This window comes from Odocoileus virginianus, unplaced genomic scaffold (assembly GCF_023699985.2).
Source record: "Odocoileus virginianus isolate 20LAN1187 ecotype Illinois unplaced genomic scaffold, Ovbor_1.2 Unplaced_Contig_24, whole genome shotgun sequence".
Taxonomy (NCBI): Eukaryota; Metazoa; Chordata; class Mammalia; order Artiodactyla; family Cervidae; genus Odocoileus; species Odocoileus virginianus.
Genome location: NW_027224341.1, coordinates 521393 through 546203, shown reverse-complemented (window position 1 = coordinate 546203; position 24811 = coordinate 521393). Strand labels below are relative to the sequence as shown.

Sequence of the window (24811 nt, the reverse complement as noted above, 5' to 3'; positions counted from 1 at the left end):
TGTTCCCACAGCTCCTGGTACTACCTCTATTGTAACATTTACTGTACTGTGTTAGGACTGTGTTTTTGCACATGTTACTCTCTGATGGGGCTCTGAGCAGCCCCCAAAGAACAACATTTTCTTGTTCATCTCAACTCCAGCAACAGCAACTGGCATGTGGCGTGTTCAACACTAAATACAGGGATGAACAAATTATTGAAGTGCATGTAAATAAGCAAACACGTGTATTAGGAGCTCAGGGTGTCCTTCACAGCCTTCTCTTTGGGGCTCTGACAGGTACATCACACACACATGCAGAAAACAGAAAAAACAGAAATGAAATACAGTCTCATCAATCTGGGAAGATATCTCGTACCCCCCCAAAGCACAGTTATGGTTAAATTTACTTTGTGAAGGCAGAGGATGCTCACTTTTTTATGGATGCTCACTTCTCTTGTTGTATGCCCATTTCACCCCCAGTCTCTTAGGTGGATCTTATCACTAGAATCTGAAGAAAAGCCAAGCCAAATACTCTCCTATATATCAGAGAAAAGGGAACAGGCAGGTAGCAGGAAGATGCTCCTTCTATGCCCCAATACACAGTGCCTCACTCATCTAAGCGACTCATCCTGAAGACAGCACCAGATGCTAGGCCAACAGCCACTGTTATGAGTTTCCTCATATAAAACAGATTTTCCCCAAGGAGTCTTGGGTCTCCACCAATGGAGAACATATGTTTTTTCCTGACAGAACACTCCTAAACCATGAGAGCTAGAAAGATCTCTAGGTCCTCTTCAGTAATTTTATTTTTTCATATTGCAAAATAATCACTTTTTCTAGATGAAATGATATTGCAATATCAACTCACTCACACACATGTACAATAATAACCTAGAAGTGACTATGTTAGTAACCTCATGTGTTATCTATGTTAGGAAGGAAGGAAAGAAAAAGGGGAGGAAGGAAGGAAGGAAGGAAGGAAGGGAAAGCAGGTGGAAGGGAAGAAGAAAGAAAGTCTTTCTCTTCCTGTCCTTCTGTGAGGAGCTACTGACCTCTGTGTCTTTGCTGATAACAGCAGACTGGCAGCTCACCAAACAAAACTTCCAAACCTACCAAGTTTTAGATTCCTTTGCAAGTCTACAAAATTAACTCAATTTTTCATTAATTTATTCATGTACTTATTCATGTATCCACTTCTTCATTAATCACTTTTTAAAAAAATTTTCACCACTTGCTGTGCAAAAATAAATGAGATACAGCACCCTCTCTTGTGGATCTCCCATTGTTGCTGGGCTGGTTGACCTACATGAAAAGCATATACTGAAATACTTTCTTTTAAGAGAAGTACGCATAAAGTACTGTGCTGGCATTCTGGAGTTGGTGGGGGGCGATATTTCTCCTGGGGAAAGGAAGACAGAAAGAATGGGAATTGGAAAGGATTCACTGAGGAAAGAGAAAGTAATTCCTTGAAAAATGAGAATGTAGGCTTGAAAGACATTCAGGGCTGAGGGAAAAACATGAAGAAAGACAAGGAAGCTTGAAAGTGTTTAATGTCATTGATGGAGGCTATCACTGAATTTTTTCAATATCTTGTTTGAAGCTTGTAGACAGGTCAACATTATTATTCTGAAGATCACTAGCTACTCCACATATTACTCTCCTACTTGACCCCTCAGGATCTTCTAGCTCTAATTTTTATATTTCTGTCTCCCCACCATGCCCTCCCAAGGAAAAATTGAGTGGACAGCAGACATTTAAACATACACAATTTCTATTTCCTCTCTTCTCTACACACCGAGTTCATCAAATTCAGAAAAATGAAGTAAGCAGAAGCTTCAAGGCACCCATCATGATATTCATTCATTCCTTAGTGCCTAAAGCAAAGGACTACTAGAACTTTGTGACATTCCTTGACAGAAATGACTTTTGAAATTGTCTTTATCATTGCTGAGAGCTTCTCTTTTGTTGGGGGAAAAAAAACAGTTCAAGTCATTTTCCCTTGAAATTCATTTAGGCAAATTAATAAAAAGAAATATGCAAATCTCTGCAAAGCCATTTCACCAAATACCTTTAAGAAAAATGTGCAGGAGTTTTCCAAAACCCGAAACTAGTAAGTTTTCCCCTTCCTGTTATTAATAGAGAAATATCTTATTACAGTTCTGTAAACAGAGCCAAATTGAAGAAATTGCATTTAAATGATGTTAGGGTTTCCAAAGAAAACCACAAAACAAACTCAGAATTAAGGCGATAATGCGTCCCTGTTGCACCTTGGCACAGGAGCAGGCCTTTTGCAGTGACCATCTGGGATATGTAATATCATAATAAGGGCGAGGGCACCAATACACAATGAAGCCAAGAGGCAACACTTTTTTCCTGCCAACTCTGATACGTTGCAGTATGAAGGCTTTTCCCCAGGAAACCAGCATTTCAACTTTTACAGGACATTTGAAGACACCAAAAGTTTTTTTCCACTGCAGTTCCCCAAATGTCTAAAATAATGCCAATGTAGATGTTCAGTAAATACTTACTGATTGAACAAATATTGAAAGTGCCAACCTTTTTTCTAGGGTAATAGAAGTGTCATGATGTTTTGGGATCCTTTCACTTTCCTTTTAAGACACTGAAGGGTGTATAATTATTTTCATGTGCACTCTGTCACCGAGTCATGTCCGACTCTTTGTGACCCCATGGACTGTAGCCTGCCAGGCTCTCTGTTCATGGAATTTTCCAGGCAAGAATATTGGAGTGGGTTGCCATTTCCTTCTCCAGGGGATCTTCCCAACCCAGGGATCAAACTTGTGTCTCTTGCATCTCCTGCACTGGCAGGCAGATTCTTTACCACTGAACCACCTGGGAAACCCATGTAACTATTTACCCAATGACAATATTTCAGGTGAGTTGGGAGGAGGGATAATTCATAAAGTACTAGCAGATATATACACTCAAAAAGAACTTTAAAATGCACTTCCGTTACTACTACTTTTACTAAGAAAGTGAAACGGCAGATTTAAAAAAATCCATCCAGTGTCTCAGGCCTCATACCAAAGGTACAAGCAATGAAAGAAAGAAAGAAGTAAATCGAATCTCTTCAAAATTAAAACTTTTGTGAAGCAGACATCAAGTTAATAAAGTCAAAACACAGCCTACCAAATTGGAGAAAATATTTGCAAATAATATATCTGATGAGATTTATATTCAGAATATATAAAGAAATCTTATACCTCAATAATTAAAAGACAACCCAATTAAAGATGGGTGAAGAATCTGAACAGACATTTCTCTAAAGATCTAAAAATGACCAATAAAGCATAGGAAAACATGCTCAATAGCATCAGTCATCAGGGAATGAAAATCCAAACCACAATGAGATATCACTCATACCCACTAGGATGGCTATATACAAAAAGACTGATAAATAACAACGGTTAGTGAGAATATGGAAAAATCAGAACATTCACATGGTGCTGGTAAGAATGTATAATGGTGCAACCACTTGGGAGACAGTCTGAAAGTCCCACAAAATATTACGACAGGATCCACAAAATATTATGACAGGAGTCATTCTTAGGCATATACTCAACAGAAATGAAAACATATTCACACAAAAAGATGTACACCAGTTTTTATCAGCATTATTCATAACAGCAAAGAATGAAAACAATCCAAATATCCATCAATGAATGTATTAATAAAATTTAGTGTATACCTTCTGGAGAAGGCAATGGCAGCCCACTGCAGTCCTCTTGCCTGGAAAATCCCATGGATGGAGGAGCCTGGTGGGCTACAGTCCATGGGGTCACAAAGAGTCAGACGTGACTGAGCAACTTCACTCACTTAGTGTATACCTACAATGTAATACTATTCAGCAAGAAAAAGGAATTGTATAGTGATACACGCCACAACTTGAATGAACCTTGAAAGCATTGTGTTAAATGCAAGATGCCAGTCACAAAGGACCACATATTCTATTGTTCCACTGACAATGAGAGGTGGGCAAATCTACAGACTGAAAGTAGATTAGTGGTTGCCAAGAAGTTTGGGGTAAAAAAAAGTAGAGGGAAAAGTGAGTGACATTTTATGGGTATGGAGTCTTTTGCAGGGTGATGAGAGTGTTCTAAAATTGTGGTGAGGGTTGCACAATTATACCCAAAACTACTGAATTGTTCAGTTTATTTAGGCCACACCAGTGCAGCTTGCAGGGATCTTAGTTTCCCAACCAAGGATCAAACTCGTGCCCCCTGCAGTGGAAGCTCAAGAGTCCCAAGCACTGGATTGCCAGAGAATTCCCTGAATTGTTCACTTTAAACAGGTGAATTGTATGGTTTGTGAATTATATCTAAATAAAGCTGTTATTGAGAAAAATATCTTTGCTTTATTATTAAGTTATTCTAGTGACTTGATTAATATAATTTTGAAATTATGAAAACATACATTACCATATGTAAAATAGACAGCCAATGGAAATTTGCTATATGATTCAGAAACTCAAACCAGGGCTCAGTAATAACCTAGAGGGGTGGGGTGAGGAGGGGAGGTGGGAGGGATGTTCAAGTGCAAGGGTACATGGGTAAACTTATGACTGATTCATGTTGGTGTTTGATAGACACCAACATAACACTGTAAAGCAATCACCCTTCAATTAGAAATTATGTGATTTTAAAAATATTTTAAAATATAATTTAAAAAATTAATATAATTTTTCTAATGAACAAAGAATAGGTATGTTGATCCAACCTTGGGTAAACTCAGTGAATTGCAGAGTAATCAGCTGTTTTGTATCTAATTCAGCATGAATAAAACCTTTCAAAAAGACTAATTCAGGTTTTTTCCAATGAAAATTTAATTCTTTAAAATTTATCTTTTCATTTAAATGAAAGTTTAATTTCATTAAATTTAAATAAACTTTGAACGACTTGGAATTCAAATTGGAATCATTTCTAAACATTTTACTAGATGGAAATAGATGGGGAAACAATGGAAACAGTGACAGACTTTATTTTGGGGGGCTCCAAAATCACTGCAGATGGTGATTGCAGCCATGAAGATTAAAAGATACTTGCTCCTTGGAAGAAAAGTTATGACCAACCTAGACAGCATATTAAAAAGCAGACATTACTTTGCCAACAAAGGTCCATCTAGTCAAAGCTATGATTTTTCCAGTAGTCATGTGTGGATGTGAGAGTTGGATTATAAAGAAAGCTGAACACTGAAGAATTGATGCTTTTGAACTGTGTGTTGGAGAAGACTCTTGAAGTCCCTTGGACAGCAGGAGATCCAACCAGTCCATCCTAAAGGAAATCAGTTCTGAATATTCACTGGAAGGACTGATGTTGAAGCTGAAACTCCAATACTTTGGCCACCTGATGCGAAGAGCTGACTCATTTGAAAAGACCCTGATGCTGGGAAAGATTGAAGGTGGGAGGAGAAGGGGACGACAGAGGATGAGATGGTTGGATGGCATCACCAACTCAATGGACATGAGTTTGAGTAAACTCCAGGAGTTGGTGATGGACAGGGAAGCCTGGCATGCTGCAGTCCATGGGGTCACAAAGAGTTGGACATGACTGAGCAACTGAACTGAACTGAACTGAACTAAAAAACTGAGATCTAAAGCAGTTACATTTTGTCTAAAATCATGGTTGGGAAATACATGGTTTGAAATCAGGTTCCCTCATTCTCAAGGAAGTGATGATCTCCTTCAAAATTCCAAAAAAAGAAAATTCATGATTTGAAAACCTATCAGCATGTAGATGGATATTAAGGTTTATAAACCTCTGTTGGATGTTTCTATACTTGAAATATATATATATATACACACACATATATATATATACACACACACATATATATGCATATATATTTGTTCATTTCCCCCAACAATATTTTTAAGCTTTGAGCTCCTAGACAGCTGTAATCATGTATGTCTACTTTACTCTTCACATAGTCAACTTCACCTGCAACTTCTCTGAGCACGTATTTTAAGGAATGATGATCAATGAGATTAAAACACAATGTGGTAATGGTTTAATAAAATGATTTAATTTCCAGTGGAAGAAACTCTCCATGTAGATGAGTCAATAAACTCTCCATGAGGACACCTGGCAGAGTTACACTTTGAAATAGAGGATTCTTTACAAACCTAATAGAAGATAGCATCGGCATAGCACCCACCAACTCTACCATGACTCCTGAAAAACACTTAAGAGATTATTTTTAATGGCTTTAAACCAGACTTGGTTAGTGATCACTCTTCTTGCACCTTCTCCTTCACATCCAAACCTCAGAACTATCCTACTCCAAAATTTACTCTCTTCTCTTAATCAAACCTCCAGTTATCTCCAAAACTTCTGTGCTATCTATTTCATACTAAGGTGTGAGTTGCTTGTAGGTTTATATCTTGGGAGTGAGGTCTCAAGAGGAATTCGCATTTTAAAAGTGGGGTGCATTCTGTTCAAAATTCCACTAATATAAAGTGTGTGATCCACTGCCATATCAGCAGTACTATGTCCCAACCTCCTCTGGGGGCCGCCAAAGTCTCCTGACCCCGCTACATTCCAGAAACCAGGGGTCAGCAACTGGGTGCCCTGCGAGAGAAAAGCTGTTGACCTCTGGGAGGGAGCTTGGTTGGAAGCAAGTGTTAATTTTCAAAATGTGACTGGTTGTGATAGCAACAACCTCACCTCATCACAATGTCCCTTGGAATGTTTTCTGGGCAAGGGGTCTAAAAGTGATCTGTCATCACTGGTCAGTGGTACAAGTAGCTTATTCTTACATCCTTGCCCTTCCCCCTCGGACCCAAAACAAAACATCCAAGTCTGCCCTCCTCTTCTCACATTTGAATTTTCATGTGTTCACCATTTGTCAGGGCTTCACCTTCAATGACATGGTCAAGGCACCAAGAAATTATATTTAACACATGAAAAATGAATACCAGGCCCATTTCCTCATGCCTTATAATTGTAAGCTACAAAATTTGTGTTTGGAGTCTGCATGTGTGTGCCTATTCTTGGAACACCGTTTATAGACACTTTAAATGATTCCTCTCCAAAGTCATAAAAGGGTTTAGTAACACACTTTAATATATAATTTCTTAAGTATTTTTTAATAAAATACAGATATATAATTATAATTATCAATGCATGTATGTCATTTAATATAATGATAAAAGGCTAGTCTTTGAAGTGACATGATGATTAATATTTACAATAAAATCTAAAGGAAATAGCACTTGTACAATATTGCTGATCAAAAGGAAAAGATTAAAAATTCTCCTCGTATTGTGGTATCATCTCCAATCACAAAGAGGAAAAAGGAAAATTCTCATCTTATTAATATATATAGGAATAGATCACTACTTTCCATGTTTTCTCAAGATGGAAAATCCTCTTGTTCTCCTGAAATTATGCCAGACTCTGAGGCTTGGATACGTTCATAATAAGGACTTTTCCCAAATCTTTATCAAGCTATTAATACCATACACAAACATGTTACATAGATCTAACTATTGGAAATATGTCATGTACCTTCACACTAATTTTAAATTTAAAGATCAATACTCAACTTGACGAACTGCTAGAGAACCCATGAGGAAACTTATCAGTATGTATAAACAGAGTCACATTGTGTGAAAATACTGTTCAAATAGTAATCCCCCTACACATATAATTTCCATGCTGCTTTAAAGTAAAGAAGCAAATTAGGAACTCCATTGTTCCCCCATCACTAGGGACAGGATAATGCCATTCTGTTTAGCACTGAGAGGAAACCCTACTGCTTTTGCCTAACAAATACATGAGACACAATGAGTCCATGTCCAGACACATAATTTTATTCTCAACAAATATACGGTAATGCTCTTCACCTTGCATTCTTAACTTTTCCTATTAATCTCATTTTGTGCTATCAAAGTTACTACTTGTTTTGAAACCATGTACACATTATTTTGGGGATTTTTAAAAAATAATGCTGTTTTTTCTTTTTTTTCAGTTTCAAGGCTAAAAATGATGTTGAGGTTAAAAGTTTTACAGCTCCTTTATCATAATTGGTATCTTCCTCCTTAGTCTTCCAAGAAGGACTTTATAGTAATGGGTTTTGGCCTTTGCACTGCAACCCCCAAAAGACAGATTGCTGGAGATAACCTCCTGAAATTCCTTACAGCGCTATTTAACACCATGAAGGCCTAGAATCTATCTGTTTTGAGAAAGACTCAGACAAAAGGACAAGGTTCAGGGAGGGGGTAGGTTTCAATTTGCAGGAATTTTCGAGACATAAATAAGTAGTGTAAGTGCCTTTTCTCTTTACTTCTAGATCATGGGTCAGGAATCTCAAGGCAAGATGGAAAAAGAAACCTGAATGAAAAAAAACCACACTATAAAAACCTAAGGGAAAGCAGAAAATATTATTCCTCTTGATTTAAAATGTTAGACATTTTTCATTGGAATCAAAGTATTTGAGGTGGATTTATTTTCTTTTTGCCATTCCAGTCATATCACATATTCCTTTCCTGGTGAAAACTGGAATTTAAAATATTTATTGGTCTACTTGATACTAAATAAAATGAACCAAGAAAGTCCAAAACACTGGAAATTTATTCTCTGCATATGAATAAATACCTCTTATATGTCTGACGGAAAGTGAAAAAATTACAAGCCTCTCTATCTTCTTTAGGGAAATAATTATTATGGATTATGAATTTTTACAGGACCAAAGTCACCTAATAGATGTGTTAAATAAGAACAAGCAGGAACACAAAAGCTAATCCTTCATGATTACAAATACCTCAGAATTATTATGAAGACTTCAACTGGCTTTTGCATCTTAGGTTCTCACACTGTGCCCAAGAATAACAAATCGAAAGACTCTGTGTGCTGGTTACTGCTGGTTATCAACACTCAAGTAGGAAACTGTGTAGAGCATTTTCCTGGTAAATTAAGTTATACGTCTTAGTCTGGTTAGTATCATTGCCAAGTTTTAAGTTTGCTGTTTTTGTTTTTTTTTAAGTATAAGAACTTTGGTTAAACATACTACATGTATGCCAATACTCTGTGCAACTGGGGAGAAAAATAGAGGGAGGATGTGGTTTTGTAGGCTGCAAACTCCACATGCCACATACAGTATACATATATACCATAGCTAATCAGTCTCACCATGAGGAAGTCAAAAACCTCAGTGAGCCTTCATTTTCTATTATATATACATTTTACAAGCTACTTGGTAAGTTTCTTTTCATATTGCTTTCCAACGAGAAAAAAAAAAGTAATAAAAGAAAACGAAGAAAGAAAATACATTAGCTGGATTCGAATGTAGTTTAACTTAAAGGCTTCATCAGACCATATGTGCAGATACTTGAGATGATGAGAGAGTTAAGCTTCCTAGGGTCCTAGAGTCAAAGAAACTCTGCTGACCCCCACTGCTAAGCAGGTGCACGCCTTCCACAGGGGGCAACATCTGCCGATCCGTCATGGTCCCACTTGGTGAGGACCCCAAGAAACTTCCTTGGGAAGAAACAATTTTCTCAGGACTGGCAGCCAGTTTAGGGGATGTGGAGAAGTTATACCCATACAAGGCACAGGGGCTGTGTAATCTGAACGTGTTGTAGGAACCCTGGTGGGGCTGGTTAGCAGCAAAGGCGTTGCTGGGGGGTGAAGGCATGATGTACTGGAGCTGGGGAGACATCCCTGAAATCTGCATGGACAAGCTGGTCTGTGGGCAGCTGAAGGTGTCCCCATCCGTGCCGCCCATGGACATGTTCACCGAGGCGCTGCTGCTGACGCCCACGTAGGAGGGAGTCCTGGGAGGGGCGAAGGTCTCCCCTGTCTGGTTGGTGAGCCTGTTGTAGGTCTCAGCCAAGGATGTGCTGTATCGGTTGAGGGTGAGGCCAGAGCGGGCACAGGCGGAATAGTCAGCTGGGGCCAGACCACACAGTTGGCTGGTGTTGGGTCCCAGATGGAAGGCAGGAGATGAGCAAGGGGAGCCGGACAAAAGATGAGGGTGGGTGGCCGCAACGCCATTCCCAGAACCTTGGAGTAAGGTAGAGGAACCTGTATTTCCTACAAAAGAAGTTGAAATGTAAAGAGCCTCTTTTCCTTTCAATTTTGTACACATGAGCTAGACGTGACTTGTTACATGGGCAGGTACAAAGACACAAAGGAGATGGACTCCACTCTCAGGAATTGTAATGTATTTGAATTTAGACTGAATGACTTTAAACACAGATACTCTCAACATTTTCAAGAAAAAGTATCTCCCCAAGGGATGGTCTTTTTTGTTTATTTGTTTGCTTTTTCTTGTTTTTGTTTGTTTGTTTGCAAAAGGTATTAGGACTCTACCACATAAAATTTTCACATTTTCTTCCTCCATTAGTGTTCTCAGAGTTTTCTCATTATTTTGTGATAAACATTATAAATATTGACTTTCCCAGCAACTTAAGAAAATATAAATTTCATCTTACTGTGTAATTTTTTCCAAAAGTATAACCATCACCTCACTTCTACCCACTTTTTGCTCTTTTTTTCAGCAGAGTTTGTTCTGGATCAATATATTTTCTTGCAAGAAAAAAGAAGGAATTCAAAAGAAAGATCCAAACTGGCCAGACCCATCCTGTCTCAAACGAAATGGCAACCTCCCACTGAAAGTTTCTGTGGGTCAATGACTACCACGCATACAGGGCTATTATAATAAGGCAACAGTCTCGAACTTCAAAAATCTCATTTCCAAACAGAAAGCGGTTTGGTGAATCACATGCTAACCCAAGAGCAGAGGTCCAGCAGATAAACAGTCCTGTGAAATAGAGAGGGTGTTTAACCCTGCCTCCAATCAATAACAGTGGTGGCGGCTGATCGCCCCCCACCCCCCAGATTTGCTGGCAGATTGATGTCCGCAACTTGATGGAACTTAGGGAGAGAAGAGAATTCCAATGGGCTGGACAGGTTGTAAAACCTTCATTGCTCTAGTGACAGTGTTTTATATAGCTTCTCAAAATAATCTAAAAGCCCAATCCACCCAATGATAATTATCTAAAAACCTAGAATGCTAAATTCTCATGGGGATGCCGGGCAGGGTCAGGCATTAAGTGCAGGACTGAGTGCAGGATTGGACTGTGAGTCCTAGCTACACAGTAGACAAGGAAGCATCATCCTGTTTCATGCAGCCTCTTTGAGGAAACACCAGCCCTGGGCTTGTTGAAAATGCTCAACAGTGATCTCAGGGAAGGCTGCCTCAGTGTACCTGAGCTTCTCATCATAAATCAGCAGGAGAAACCTGCCTAGAGGCAATTCAGTTGAAGGAAGTGAAGAAATAAGGGGGCAAAAAAGGATGACCTGGGAGCAGCATCTGCAATTTCTTATGAAGTACACCTGGTACCAGGGCCAACTAGTCTACCTCTAATTTTAAGGAAAAAAAATTAAAGGTGAAATAAAGGTCAAGAAATACATAAACTGCCTAAAACATCCAAAACTTAACTTATTACCACACTAGCCATTTTCCTGGCCCATACCTATACCAGACACAAAAGGGAGGGATCTTGTAATAGAAAGATGTTGGTAATAAGGTGGCCATTAGACAATAGTAACAACTGGGGCATTTTTCAGTGCCTCAGCATCTAGGTAAGAACTGACCAAATCTATGACCCAGGAGACTTCATGATTTACCTTGCTTGGGAATTCCAGGGATATCTTCAAAGGTGAGGGTCCGTAGTGAAGGTCTCCAGAATGCATATGACTCCACAAGGGCTTCCAAACCCATTCTAAATGGAAGGGTCAGGACAGGGAATGAACACAAGAAGCCAAGTTAGGAGCAGGTGGAGTTTTCAACAGTGATAAGCTGCTCAGGAAACACCACCAGTGTTGACAGTGTCTCCCTCGTTGGCAGGGTAAGAGCTTGGCACAAACACACACTGAAAAAAATGGTTTGTCACCAAGAGCACAAGAGGATAGAAACCACCCAGCAGGTCCTGTTAATATTCTCTGAAAAATGAAATGATCTCAGGGGATACAAAGCTGCCCCCTGTGCTAGGAAGATGACGTGAAGACCATCCATCCTGGCTGCCCTGAGTCCAAGGCTCTGAGTGATCTGGAACCACCCTCTCTCCCTGATACATTACTACCCCTCTAATGAGGAAGGCTCTGCCACAAAAGTGTGCTCCTGCAAAGAGGCATTTCTACCCATCATTCAGTGCCTTGACCACCAGCCGAGAAGAGCAGTCATCCAAGGAAAATTGACTTCTCTCTCCGAGGCATGATCACCAACCCCAGGACAACCAGGGCAGGCTCAGGGCAGCAGCTCTGACTTCTCAACTCAGCCTCCAGGAGGACCACAGCAAGGTGATCTCACAGGGCGCTAAGGTCCATAGACCTAGTATTAGCACCTGACATTATGGTAAAGCATCTACACATGCTTAATGAATGGACACAAAGAGGTAGGATAACTTCATCATGGACTACTCACACGATACCTATAAATTTTAAAACATGGCTGACTACTCTAAATACACACAAAAATGTATGCATCTCCAACCGTAAGTGATTCAGAGTCTTCCCTATTGTATATCAGATAATTAAGTCCTCCAGGTCCTAGAAATGAGTCCCTTCACTCAACTAGCACCTTCTCAAGGCCTTTCCACTTTGCCCTCAACCATCTTCTCAGCCCTAATCAATCTGTTAATTCAGGTAACATTATGCTTTCCATGAAACGCGCAGCTTCGCTGAAGAAAATGCCTGATTCCTGAGTGTCACACTGTGCAAGGCAACCTCCTGAGATTGTCAGATACAGTTTTAGTGAATACAGATAATGTGTGTTTAATGCAAATTTAAAGACAGGGAGTATGATTAACAGCTAGACTCCCCGTGATAGCTGCTGTAGATTCCCTGCATCTCCAAGTCATAACCTATGAACTAGAAACCAATGAACTAGAGAACTAGAGAAACACCCCCTTCAGAGTCACACCTCCTATACAACATGGTGGGAACTCCTGGAAGACCCAGACTAAGTGACCTGTGCATACAGATAAAACCATCTTCCCTTACTTGCCCTGGGCTGCACTGAGCATGAAGGACAGAGTCTGGCTTTGGATGCAATCATTGCGCCCCAGAGAGAGGACTAATTAGTGTTTAGGACACTGGATTGGGGTCAGGAGAATTGGGCTGTGACTACAACCCTGTAACACTGAGTGAATGTTTGGAGCTCCCTGGACTGCCATTTCCCGCAAAGTGAGGACTAGAATACAAAGTTCTGAGTCCTCTCCTAGCCCTAAAGTTTACCACTAAGCAATTTATAAACCAGGCATTATATCTGTGGCTGACTACAAACCAGGTCTAAGAACATTCTACTCAACAACACTTTATGTAAAGTATTGACTGGGGAGAAGTTTGGCAGCTGTATCAAATCTCAAAGCCCCATATAACCTGCAGGTTTCATTCAATACTAGACTCATGAATGCTGCGCATGCATGCATGCTAAGTCGCTTCAGTTGTGTCCAACTCTTTGTGACCCTATGGACTGTAGCCCACCAGGCTCCTCTGTCCATAGGATTCCCCAGGCAAGAATACTGGAGTGGGCTGCCACGCAGGGGATCTTCCTGACCCAGGGATTGAACCCACATCTCTTACATCTCCTGCATTGGCAGGCAGGTTCTTTACCACCAGCGCCACCTGGGAAGCCCCTCATGAATGCTGGGTGCTGTTTATTACATTACTTTATTTTAGCTTGTACTAATACTCAATTTTTATGACTTTCTAGAAACAAGCTTTTTTAAGTTAAAGAATTTAGGACACAGTTTTTTCCTAAACTGCTTTGTTAAACACAGATGAATTTTTGTAATTACAGTTTTAAATATTCAGGATACCTAAGTAGTCCTGGAGGGGCCTCAAGGGGAATTTACTAAGAGGGAATTAATGAACATCTACAGGACTTAGAAATTTATTAACTGTGGAGATGAGCATCAGTGTAGTATTTGCGTTAGTGGTGTAAACTTGACTATGTTTCAAATGCAAACCCATATTCCAAATTCTTAGGGTGAAGTTACTAATCCTCACAAATGGGCAATCCTAAGCCTTAAAGAGATGCTCTGAAGGTTACAGATCTACAAGTGGTCTGATTTGGACCTATTGATATTTTTCTTGAGGCTGCTGTTTCACACTGCAAGTTCCAGAAAGGATTTCAGATATTTTGCAGGAAACAGTTATAAAATATTTATTAGCTGAATCTGGACTTTAAAAAAAAAAAAGAAAAGTCTTCATTTTCCCCAGTAATGGAGACTTTTCCCGTCTAGTTAAAGAAAAGATAAAAGGCACCTCCTGCAGGAGTGTAGCCAAGGCGATAATTTATACAAGATGCCTTTGAACAATTTCCACATTTTATCACCCCCCTAATTTATGCTATCAAATGGCCGAGTTTATTTAGTAAAATGGTTATGTTTTTTCCTAAAGTATTTAAAGAGAAGAAATTTTTGTACCTTCCTGAGTAAAAGATTTTATAGGGTCAACCCTAAGGCCTAACTGAAGAATGAAACTATTCTCAGCACATAAATTCTCCTTCACGTAACAAATGTCCTGCAGGAGCGCTTTTAAGGGCTGAAGCTACTGATTTCTATAAAATAGGCTGTAGGACCATAAATAGCCAGGAAGGTATAATTTTTAATTAAAGCAAATTGTTTTATAAAGTTTAAAAAATCACAAGTCCAAGTTTATTTCTTGTTCTGCGTAATTTATTTCATATATAGGGAAAAAATAAAAACAGAATGTATATTAAAAAGTAATGATAGTACAACAAAATCAGGGGTATTAAAGAAATATTTTGCACTTTTTCTCATGGGCTTTTTTCTCTATTAATATATGAAAACATATCACCCCTTCCCCAAGTCCTCAGCACCAATGCACCCTGCTGATCTTATAGATAACTTCGGCTCTTTTTTTTTTAAGGAAAATAACACATAAGTCAGAAATCTTTAAAGCTTACCACATTCTCTCTTTTCCATAGAATTGTCTTTTGCATTTATCAGTGGAAAATGTTAAAGTATTTAATACTGATTCACAGATATTTAATATTGAGTCATTAAAAATAAGCACTGAAGAATTTGCCTGTCATAAGCAGGAGAATTCATTTTAATGAGAAAAAAGTGAAACCATTCATTTCACCAACAGGGAAGCTATGTATAAGCTCAGTAGGTTTTTCCTATACTAAGGTATTATTTAAACAGTTGGAATAAAATAAAAATTTGAAAGTTTAACAACCTTTTAAAAAGTGTTAAGATATAATTCATTATTTTTTGCATATCTATTAAAAACTTTAAAAGGTGTAGAATCAGGAAATAAACAGTAGCCAGTGCCATGATTGCAATGGCATATACTACTTCAAGGAAAGGAAAGAAAAGTTTCTATTGAACCTAGCATTTTGACCTCATGATACCAAACAAGAGGCTTAGTGGTTTATTTTGACCAATGCCTCTGATTTTTTTTAACTGATAAAAAAAAAAAAAACCTTTTAATTGTGCCAACTTACCTAAAATTCTTTTTGAAGCCTTGCAATATCAGGTTGGCCAAAAAGCTTGTTTGGGTTTCTCCATTACATCTTACGGAAAATTATTCTGAACAAACTTTTTGGCCAACCTAATATGTATCTATCATTTCACTTTCATTTACAGGCTTATCCGCTATAAACACCACCCAAAATACATCTTTAAAAATGTTTAAAGTTATCACTTCAAAAATGAACTGGCAGTAATGTACAGAATGGTAAATATAATTAACACTGTTCTATGTTATATAAGTAAGTTAATTCTAAGTGTTCTCATCACAAGGAAAAAACTGTTTTTCTATTTCTTTAATTTATGCCTATATGAGACGATGTATGTTCACTAAACTTACTGCGATAATCATTTCATGATGTATGTAAGTTAAATCATTATGTGGTACACCTTAAACTCTAGCAGTGCTGTATGTCAATGACATCTCAATAAAAGTAGAAGGGAAAAAAAAGACAGTGTTCAAGACCTGTGACCCCACAATGTCAACAGCAGTGAGGTCTTTGCTTGAGCCATCCTCCAGGAGAACCTGAATTAGTCCTGGCGTGGCTGACTGGTGGCTCAGTCAGTAAAGAATCTGCCTGCAATGCAGGAGACCTGGGTTCGATCCCTGGGTTGGGAAGATTCCCTGGAGGAGGGCATGGCAATCTACTCCAGTATTCTTGCCTGGAGAATCCCATGTGGACAGAGGAGCCTGGCAGGCTACAGTTCATGGGGTCACAAAGAGTTGGACACGACTGAATGACCAAGCAGAGCACAGTATAGTCTCAAGTCTTAGTGCCGCCTCCCTGGAGTTTCAGTAAATTCATTCTCTGCTTAAAAAAAAAAAAAGAACTGAAAGCAATGCAAGGTTCTTAAATAGATAAATATTCTGCTATCAGAAGAGTCACAAGAAGATTTCATCAAAGTATTTGTCAAGGTCGAAAAAGGAGTCATCCCAGGGGTTACCTCAGTCACCTCACCAATAAGCACCTCAGTTACTGATTTATTCAGCTTTCAGAAACTCCTCTGAAAAGCAATGTTAACCAGGAGCTAATGCAATGATGTAACAAAAGCCAAGCACAGTTTTTCTCCACATGGAAAAAGACATCTAAAACAATAGAATAATCTCGGCACAGCAGACGTACGGTAGGAACACCCGGAAATCTTCCTACAGAGTGAAGGATTTCAAAGGGGAGCTGCATTATTAGTCAGTCTTATTGATCTGCATGCGCTAAATTAGAGGCTCTTCTACTCTCAAACATTTTAGTCCTCATATTCAGTCAGTTCAGTCACTCAGTCGTGTCCGACTCTTTGTGACCCCATGGAACTGCAGCATGCAGCTCATCCCTGTCCATCACCAACTCTCAGAGCCTACTCAAACTTATGTCGATCTGGTTGGTGATGCCCAGTCCTCATAAGTACATGGTGTTTAAAAGAACCAAGGGGGGAGGGATAAATTAGTGATTAACAGATACAAACTACTATGTATAAAATAGACAAACCACAGCGTTCTACTGTATAGCACAGAATATTCAGTATCTTATAATAAACCACAATGGAAAATAATCTGAAAAAGAAAAAAAATAAAAGAACCATTGCATATGAAGATGAAATCAAGTCTTTCTGCAGGCACATGAGTTTATTCTGAGAAAAGGTCTCTGTCTATGCTTACCTTGCTCAGGTAATCATCTGAAAGAACTAAAAGTCTGGACTACTACCTGATTGTTTTCTCTCCATAATTTTAAGCGAAACTGTTTCTAAAATAAGATAATAGAGGGTTTGGACCTCATATAGCCACAGCTTGTCAATACCAAGTTTTTAAGTATTAGAATAATGTCTGGAATAAAGTGATAAAAATGTCTCAAATACTTTTTTTTTTTTGGTTTTATTTATTTATTTATTTATTTATTTTTTTGCTTTCTTTTTTTTTTTTATTAGTTGGAGGCTAATTACTTTGCATCATTACAGTAGTTTTTGTCATACATTGAAATGAATTAGCCATGGATTTACATGTATTCCCCATCCCAGTCCCCCCTCCCACCTCCCTCTCCACCCGATCCCTCTGGGTCTTCCCAGTGCACCAGGCCCTAGCACTTGTCTCATGCACCCAACCTGGGCTGGTTATCTGTTTCACCCTAGATAATATACATGTTTCAATGCTGTTCTCTTGAAACATCCCACCCTCGCCTTCTCCCAGAGTCCACAAGTCTGTTCTATACATCTGAGTCTTTTTTTCTGTTTTGCATATAGGGTTATCAAATACTTTTTAAAAACAAAATGCTTTTCAAAACATTTAAGTCAAACTCTTACCCAGAGAGGGCATCTGGAGAACGTTAGTCTATCATTACTATCAACAGTTATAAAATATTTTAGAAAATGTCACACCAACTCTATTGGAATAGAATCATATCAATAAATTCAAAAACTCGTGGCACACAGACTAAGGAGATCTGCTTTTTGATAAAGAGTAATAGAGTGGAATTCATTACTGTAGCTCTCCCACTTAGTACAAACACCATAAAACATGACACAGAAAAAAAATAAACAAGTGTGTGGCTGTCAGTAGAGCCAGGACAAATTTGGAAACTAAAGAACATCAGCTGTCTCGGCAGTGGGGAGTAGTTTCAAATTCTAGTTGAAAATCTGAGTGAACATGAGTCTCTGTCATATTTCGGAGAGAGATCAATACATAGTTATGACATTGCTAAGCAAATTCTAAACCAAGAGCAGATGCAGACAGTATTTTGACTTGGGATACTAAAGACCCTGGGCCTGGAGGCACAGGTTTCTACAAAACCCCTTCAGAGGCAGCATGCACTGTATACCCTGAGAACTTCTGTTTTCACCCCAGCATTTCACAACAACATTCAGCTGAGAAATGAGTAAGCCACAATTTTGCACCCAAAATAAGTTATATTCATGCCTCAATGATATTAACAAATTTAAACTTCATCAGAAATGATTTCAAAACCACATAAGTAAATTTAGCTGTTTACTTTGTAGTGGAAAATTCACCATAAAAATCAAATGTATTTATCACAGCCAGAATGTTTTTTTAACTAAGACTCACCTATTACGCCCGGAGTCTCGGAAGCCTTTGGCAAAGGGATTCCTATCTATCTTTAGGCGAGTAATCTGCAGATTAGAAAAAAAAAAAAATCACATCAAATCTTAAGATAAAAGTCAAGGAAGGTTATCAAAAATGGTAGTGATGGAAGAACTATAAGAAACTCCAGGATCAACTGTCATAGAATTCTACTGTGTTCTTCTCCCCTGTTTCTCAGGTATTTTATTATCTTAGTAGCAAAGCAACAAGAATATTTCAGAAGTCATCTAGACAATCATTTGCTATGAAAAGAACATTCTCCTACTTCTATCCAAGCACTATAATAAAGTTTGCTTTGCTATTAATATCCCTAGAGACGGGGATTCTGAATCATCTGTTGATAATTGCCCTTTGTTTGACAATCTCTTTAAAATTCTTCCCTATATTAACTCTGTGAAATGTGTCTGCTTCTCTTGCAGTAGTGGTGATGGAGAACAGCTAATATCCAACTTCTATTTAACAGCCACTTATACACTTAAATGTTGTTAACGTTCTTCAGAAATAGGCAATATACACTCCTTGAATGTTCCTGCCTTCCGTTTTTCTTTGTCTCTCCTCAAATCATCTTTACAGCTCTCATCTCCTCCTTCATCTGTGGAGTCGTGACCTGGTCAGAGCACTACAGTGAATGTCTAACCAAAGGTAACCATGACTTAAAGGTTTTAACAGGATTCAATCTTATACACATAGGAGAAATAAATAATAGCTTCATTTTAACTACAGCTGTAATTTGTTGACTTATAACTAGATTTTTATTCAGGAAGATCCTGGGATTTGAGGGAAAATTTTTTTATAAGTGGTCTAATCATCTCTGTTAAAAACAATTTTTTTTAGTTATACCATCTTGAAATTGACACTAATAAACAACATCCCATCTGTTTCTGACCATATCTCCACCTTGCCCAGAGAAGTTTATAGCCTATTTTCTAAGAAGCACATCATGCTTCGTTTTCTGTGTTCTTGGTTTAGTAGAATCTGTAGAAGTATTAGTAGAATTTAGTAGAAGTTGTAATTGTGCCGTTTTGGTCAAGGACAAATGAACACTGCTGAATGACATTAAGGCAAACAAAGGCATCTTTGGAGTCACCTGAAGTCCTCCTGTATCATGTGTGTGCACTTCCAGCCATCTGCCAATCAGCTTTGCAACACCTAAGGCAGGTGTATTCCATATGCTACTGTCTTAGTTTGTGGATGCTGCTGCTGCTGCTAAGTTGCTTCAGTCGTGTCTGACTCTGTGCGACCCCATGGACAGCAGCCCACCAGGCTCCTCCGTCCACAGGATTCTCTAGGCAAGAATACTGGAGTGGGTTGCCATTTCCTTCTCCAAGTTTGTGGATGAAACTACATTATAAACAAGATAATGTAAGGGTCTGCTAAATAGTTTACTATGTTTACCACTCTGCCATTGAAAGAATTCTTTATAATTCATTATAACTCCATTATCTGTTCATTTAAATAATGCTTAAAGAAAACTTAATAACTTAAACATTCATTTAAAACAGTATTTTAACACAGTGGGAAGGGGGAAGGTGGAATAAATTGGGAGAGTAATACTGACACATATAAACTGCCATGTATAAAATAGACAGCTAACGGGAAGCTGCTGTATAGCAAAGAAAGTTCACCTTGGGGTTCTGTGATGACCTAAAGGGGTGGGATGTTGGGGTGGGGTGGGAAGGAGGTTCAAGACAGAAGGGATATACACGCATACATGTGACTGATTCTTATTGTTGTATAGCAGAAACCAACACAACACTGTAAAGCAATTACACTCCAATAAAAAAATTAAAAATTAAAAAAAAGTACAGGGGAAGAAGTTTAAAAAAATATTTCTGAGCTATAAATACATGAAAAAAACAAAGCAAAAAACCAGCATTTTAAAAAAGAGTTTACAGCTATTAAAAAGAATGTATTTGAATCAGTTCTAATGAGGTGGATGAAACTGGAGCCTATTATACAGAGTGAAGTCAGAAAGCAAAACACCAATACAGTATATTAATACATATTATGAAATTTAGAAAGATGGTAATGATGACCCTATATGTGAGACAGCAAAAGAGACACAGATGTAAAGAACAGACTTTCGGACTCTGTGGGAGAAGGCGAGGGTGGGATGATTTGAGAGAATAGTATTGAAACATGTATATTACCAAGTGTGAAACAGATCGCCAGTCCAGATTTGATGCATGAGACAGGTGCTCAGGGCTGGTGCACTGGGATGACCCTGAGGGATGGGATGGGGAGGGAGGTGGGAGGGGGTTCAGGATGGGGACACATGTACACCCGTGGCTGATTCATGTGAATATGACAAAAACCACCACAATATTGTAAAGTAATTAGCCTCCAATTAAAGTAAATAAATAAATAAATTTTTAAAATTAAAAAAAAATTTAAAAGTTCAGATTTATATCATGGTGCTTGTTTAAAAAGAGGTACATTGCAATCACTAGCATCATTATTTTTACTACTGACATTACATCTATTACATGTGTACCATGTCTGCTGTAATATGAGTTTTGTACATATTATTTCATTTAATTCTCATAGCAATTTAGATGTAGTTATTATCCCGATTTTAAGTTTTCTTTTATACTGGCTTAAGTTTTCTACGATTATAAGGTTACTTGGCCACAGAACCAGACTGGGACCCCAAGTTTCAGAGCTTATGCTGGTAACCACCAGGCATGGAAGCCTACCAATTTCCCATAAGTTCTTCAAAATACAGCTGAGAAGTTTAAAAGAAAAAGAACAACTACATTTTTCATGATCAATTTCCTTTCTTCTAACTTTTCCATTCTTTTAACTGATTTATCAGCATTTGTGAGTTGATGTTAGTCACCATAATGTATCAAAAACCCACTGTATCTTGTTTATTGTATAACAGAGGTGTGGAGAAAATACACATTTAAAATAACATTTAATACACAGTTAATTGAATGTGTAATTCAGAGAGAGACAGACAGGGAAGAAAGATGAACAGGGTTGTTTAAAAGGTACCAAAGGTACAAAATGCCTCTTTTCTCTTTATACATTGCATTTTTCCTGAAAAAAAAAAAAATCATTTTCTATTACTGATACATTTTAAGAATATATTCCTGGGACTTCCTGGTGATCCAGTTGTTAATACTTTGCTTTCTAATGAGGGGGCTTCAGGTTCCATCCCTGGTTGAAGAGATAAGATCCCACATGCCTCACAGCCAAAAACACAAAACATAAAACAGAAGAAATATTGTAACAAAGTCAATAAAGACTAGAAGGGAGCATGCATGTGCCGCTTCAATCCAGTCCGATTCTGTGTGACCCTATGAACTGTAGACTGCCATGGACTCATCCACGGGATTCTCCAGGCAAGAATACTGGAGTGGATTGCCATGCCCTCCTCCAGGGGATCTTCATGACCCAGGGATTGAACCCACATCTCTTACATTTCCTGTATTGGCAGGTGGGTTCTTTATCACTAGGGCCACCTGAGAAGCCCTGAAAAGGGGGCTATATCTTTAAAAAAAAATCTTAATTATCTCCAGCCCTTTTAAAGGTTAATTTCATGTTCTTTCCTAAAAGCCTACATAAAAGCGTGACAATGTGAGCGTGAGAGGACAAGACAGCTTGGGTGGTATCACCCATGGACAAGAGCAGATGAGCCTCTCAGCCCTAAGGGAGAATTCACAGGGCAGGGTTCAAATCTCCCCAGAAAAGTTAAAACAAAAGAAAACAAAATGGAGAGCTTATAAAGCCTTAGATTGTTGACTGAGATGTATATAAATGTCAAGAGAAGTGGAAATCTAAAATAATGCTGCTGACCTTTGAAAATTAAAAAAAAATCTACCACAGACCACATTGCTCCACTACATAGCTATTTCTTACAAAAACTGGCCAGAAAATTGCATGGGTCAAATAACTGCCTCCATTCAATTTTCCACCTGCTTGATACAGCGTTAAATAATGACATATATTAATGCTCACTTATAGAGAAAAGAAAAATTTCACTTCTCAAATTATTTCTAATTTAATGAAAGGATTACTCCACAATTGCTTATTTCTCAGACAGTAAGTGTATGTGTAACCCTCTATCACAATTAATGAAATAGCCCTTTTGTACATATAAGAAGGATAAATGATTGTGAAATACTTCCCATAACACACGGATGGCAGCTTTAAAATAAAGTGAGCTGACAAATCTCATGTCCTGTGATACTACTCACTTCCATATTCTACAGGTCTATTTCCTAGTCAGTACACATGCTCTCTAATTTTAATTATGACATCAGGATTCAATGTCTCAAAACAGAAAGTAAACTGACACCATCAGTCATGAGAGACATTCTGGTCTAAAGAAATCTTCACTAGAGTAGCTTTACATGGGTATCTCGGGTAAATAATTATTATTACTACATATGCAAGCATGCTAAGTCACTTCAGTCATGTCCAACTCTTTGCAATCCTATGGACCATAGCCCACCAGGCTTCTCTGTCCATGGGATTCTCCAGGCAAGAATAGTGGAGTGGGTATCTTCCCGACCCAGCGATCGAACCCCTTTTGTTATGTCTCCTGCATTGACAGGTGTGTGTGTGTGTGTGTGTGTGTGTGTGTGTGTATGTGTGTGTGTGTGTGTGTATATATATATACACATTCTGGATGTCATACATGGCAAGCACTTTATGACAATTCTTAACTTACAGATAGAGTGAAAGAGAGAGCTAGCTTTTAATCTGCACATGAGATTAAGTCTAGAAAGATTCCAATTCTGAAAACAATACCTGCTGGTTCTGATAGGCGGTGACAGTGGTGAAAACAGTTTCTGGAAAGGAAAATGCCTTCACTCCCTCTCCAGATGGAACAGGCTTGATGGGAGAAAGATCATCCCCACAGTCTTTACGGATAATGTGGACTCGCGGTTGGTATTTGTGCATAGAATGAAGTATAATCTATATCAAGGAAAGAGAAGACAAATCTGTCAGCAACTTCTACCCAATCTCAACCCCTTGACTAAACATTGAATGTGTAAAACAAATCCCAGTTAGAAATAAAGATACCCAAGGCTGTGAAAGTCCCAATTTAATAAAGTGTATCAAAACTGGAGACAATTAGGAAGTTGTTTGGAAAGTGTGCATACAAAAGAAAAAAAGGCAAGTAATTATTTTGGTTGAAGCCCTGTGTGCAGCCATATGAATATAGCATCACATTTTCTGTTTCTGAAAACACAAGAATAAATTCATCAGCATTTTTATTTATAATGAACCTAATAGAACACAGAGTCCAAAACAATAAAACTAAAAATGAGATTGAAATGATTATTTTAATTCCACCACACCCATCCCCTAAAAATAAGTATTTGCACACCAAGATTTTCTTCAGAACACATTTTTCCTCTGTTGGTGACTACAACATGTCTACTCAAGGGCAAAGGAATTTTAAGGATACTCCAGGGTCTGCCTTATGTGTGGTTCACAAAGTCTCTGCTTTGCCTGGAGAGTCCAGCATTCGTGCTTTCATCACAACAAGGCTTCCAAAACCCAGATGCCCGGGGATGAAAAAGCTCTCAGACTCAGCTCAGGGAATCTGATGATATGGTTCAACTGCCTTCTGCCCAATGATTCCACTTCTGAGAATTTATCCTAAGGAAATATTCCAAATCCCAAAAAGTGTTTCATGTACAAAGATGTGCAATGCATCATTTATAACAGTGGAAAAACTATAAACCACTGACATGAATAGATTGGTTAGGTAAATGAAAATCCACACAATGGTTACAGCATTATTCAGCCATTACTAACGCTTTTAGAACATTTTTAGCCACATAATGAAATACTTCTTTTTAAATCCTAAATTAGAATAAAGGATCCCAGTTGTTTTTAAACTTACCATAACTACATAAAAATAGACAGTAAAAGGACCCATACAAAGATGTGAACAGTGGTCATCTCTAGATGATGGAATTGTGAATGAATGTTTTCTTCTTCTTTGTTTTACACTTTCAAGATAGAGGAGGTAGGTAAAGAAATAGCTTCACCCAATGAGATTTTCTGTGTGCTGCTGGAAATCCAAATTCAATTATTCACTAATGAGTTTAACTAACAAATCTATATCTTTCCTGAGCTATACAACTTGAATTCAAGTTTTGAAGTGTTAGGAGTTTGGACAAATGCTTAAACAAAAGTCTGAGGAAAAAAAACACAGTGGTTGGTTGACCTGCCTCATGCTTTTTAGGACGTGCACAGTTTAATAA

At 38.3% G+C, this 24811-nt stretch overlaps 1 protein-coding gene across 2 annotated transcripts in view; it reads right to left on the bottom strand.

The window, feature by feature from the left end:
* Positions 1-5980: 5980 nt before the first annotated feature.
* TBX18 (T-box transcription factor 18) overlaps positions 5981-24811 on the bottom strand; it is a 30829-nt gene continuing 11998 nt past the window's right edge. For both annotated transcript variants that reach the window (XM_020885737.2, XM_070464454.1), the window contains 4 exons: positions 23343-23510; positions 18549-18613; positions 11628-11722; positions 5981-10028 (listed from right to left, as the gene is read on the bottom strand). In XM_020885737.2, the coding sequence (XP_020741396.2) occupies positions 9304-10028; positions 11628-11722; positions 18549-18613; positions 23343-23510 (1053 nt within the window). In that variant the 3' untranslated portion in view covers positions 5981-9303. The remainder of the gene's footprint in view (positions 10029-11627; positions 11723-18548; positions 18614-23342; positions 23511-24811) is intronic.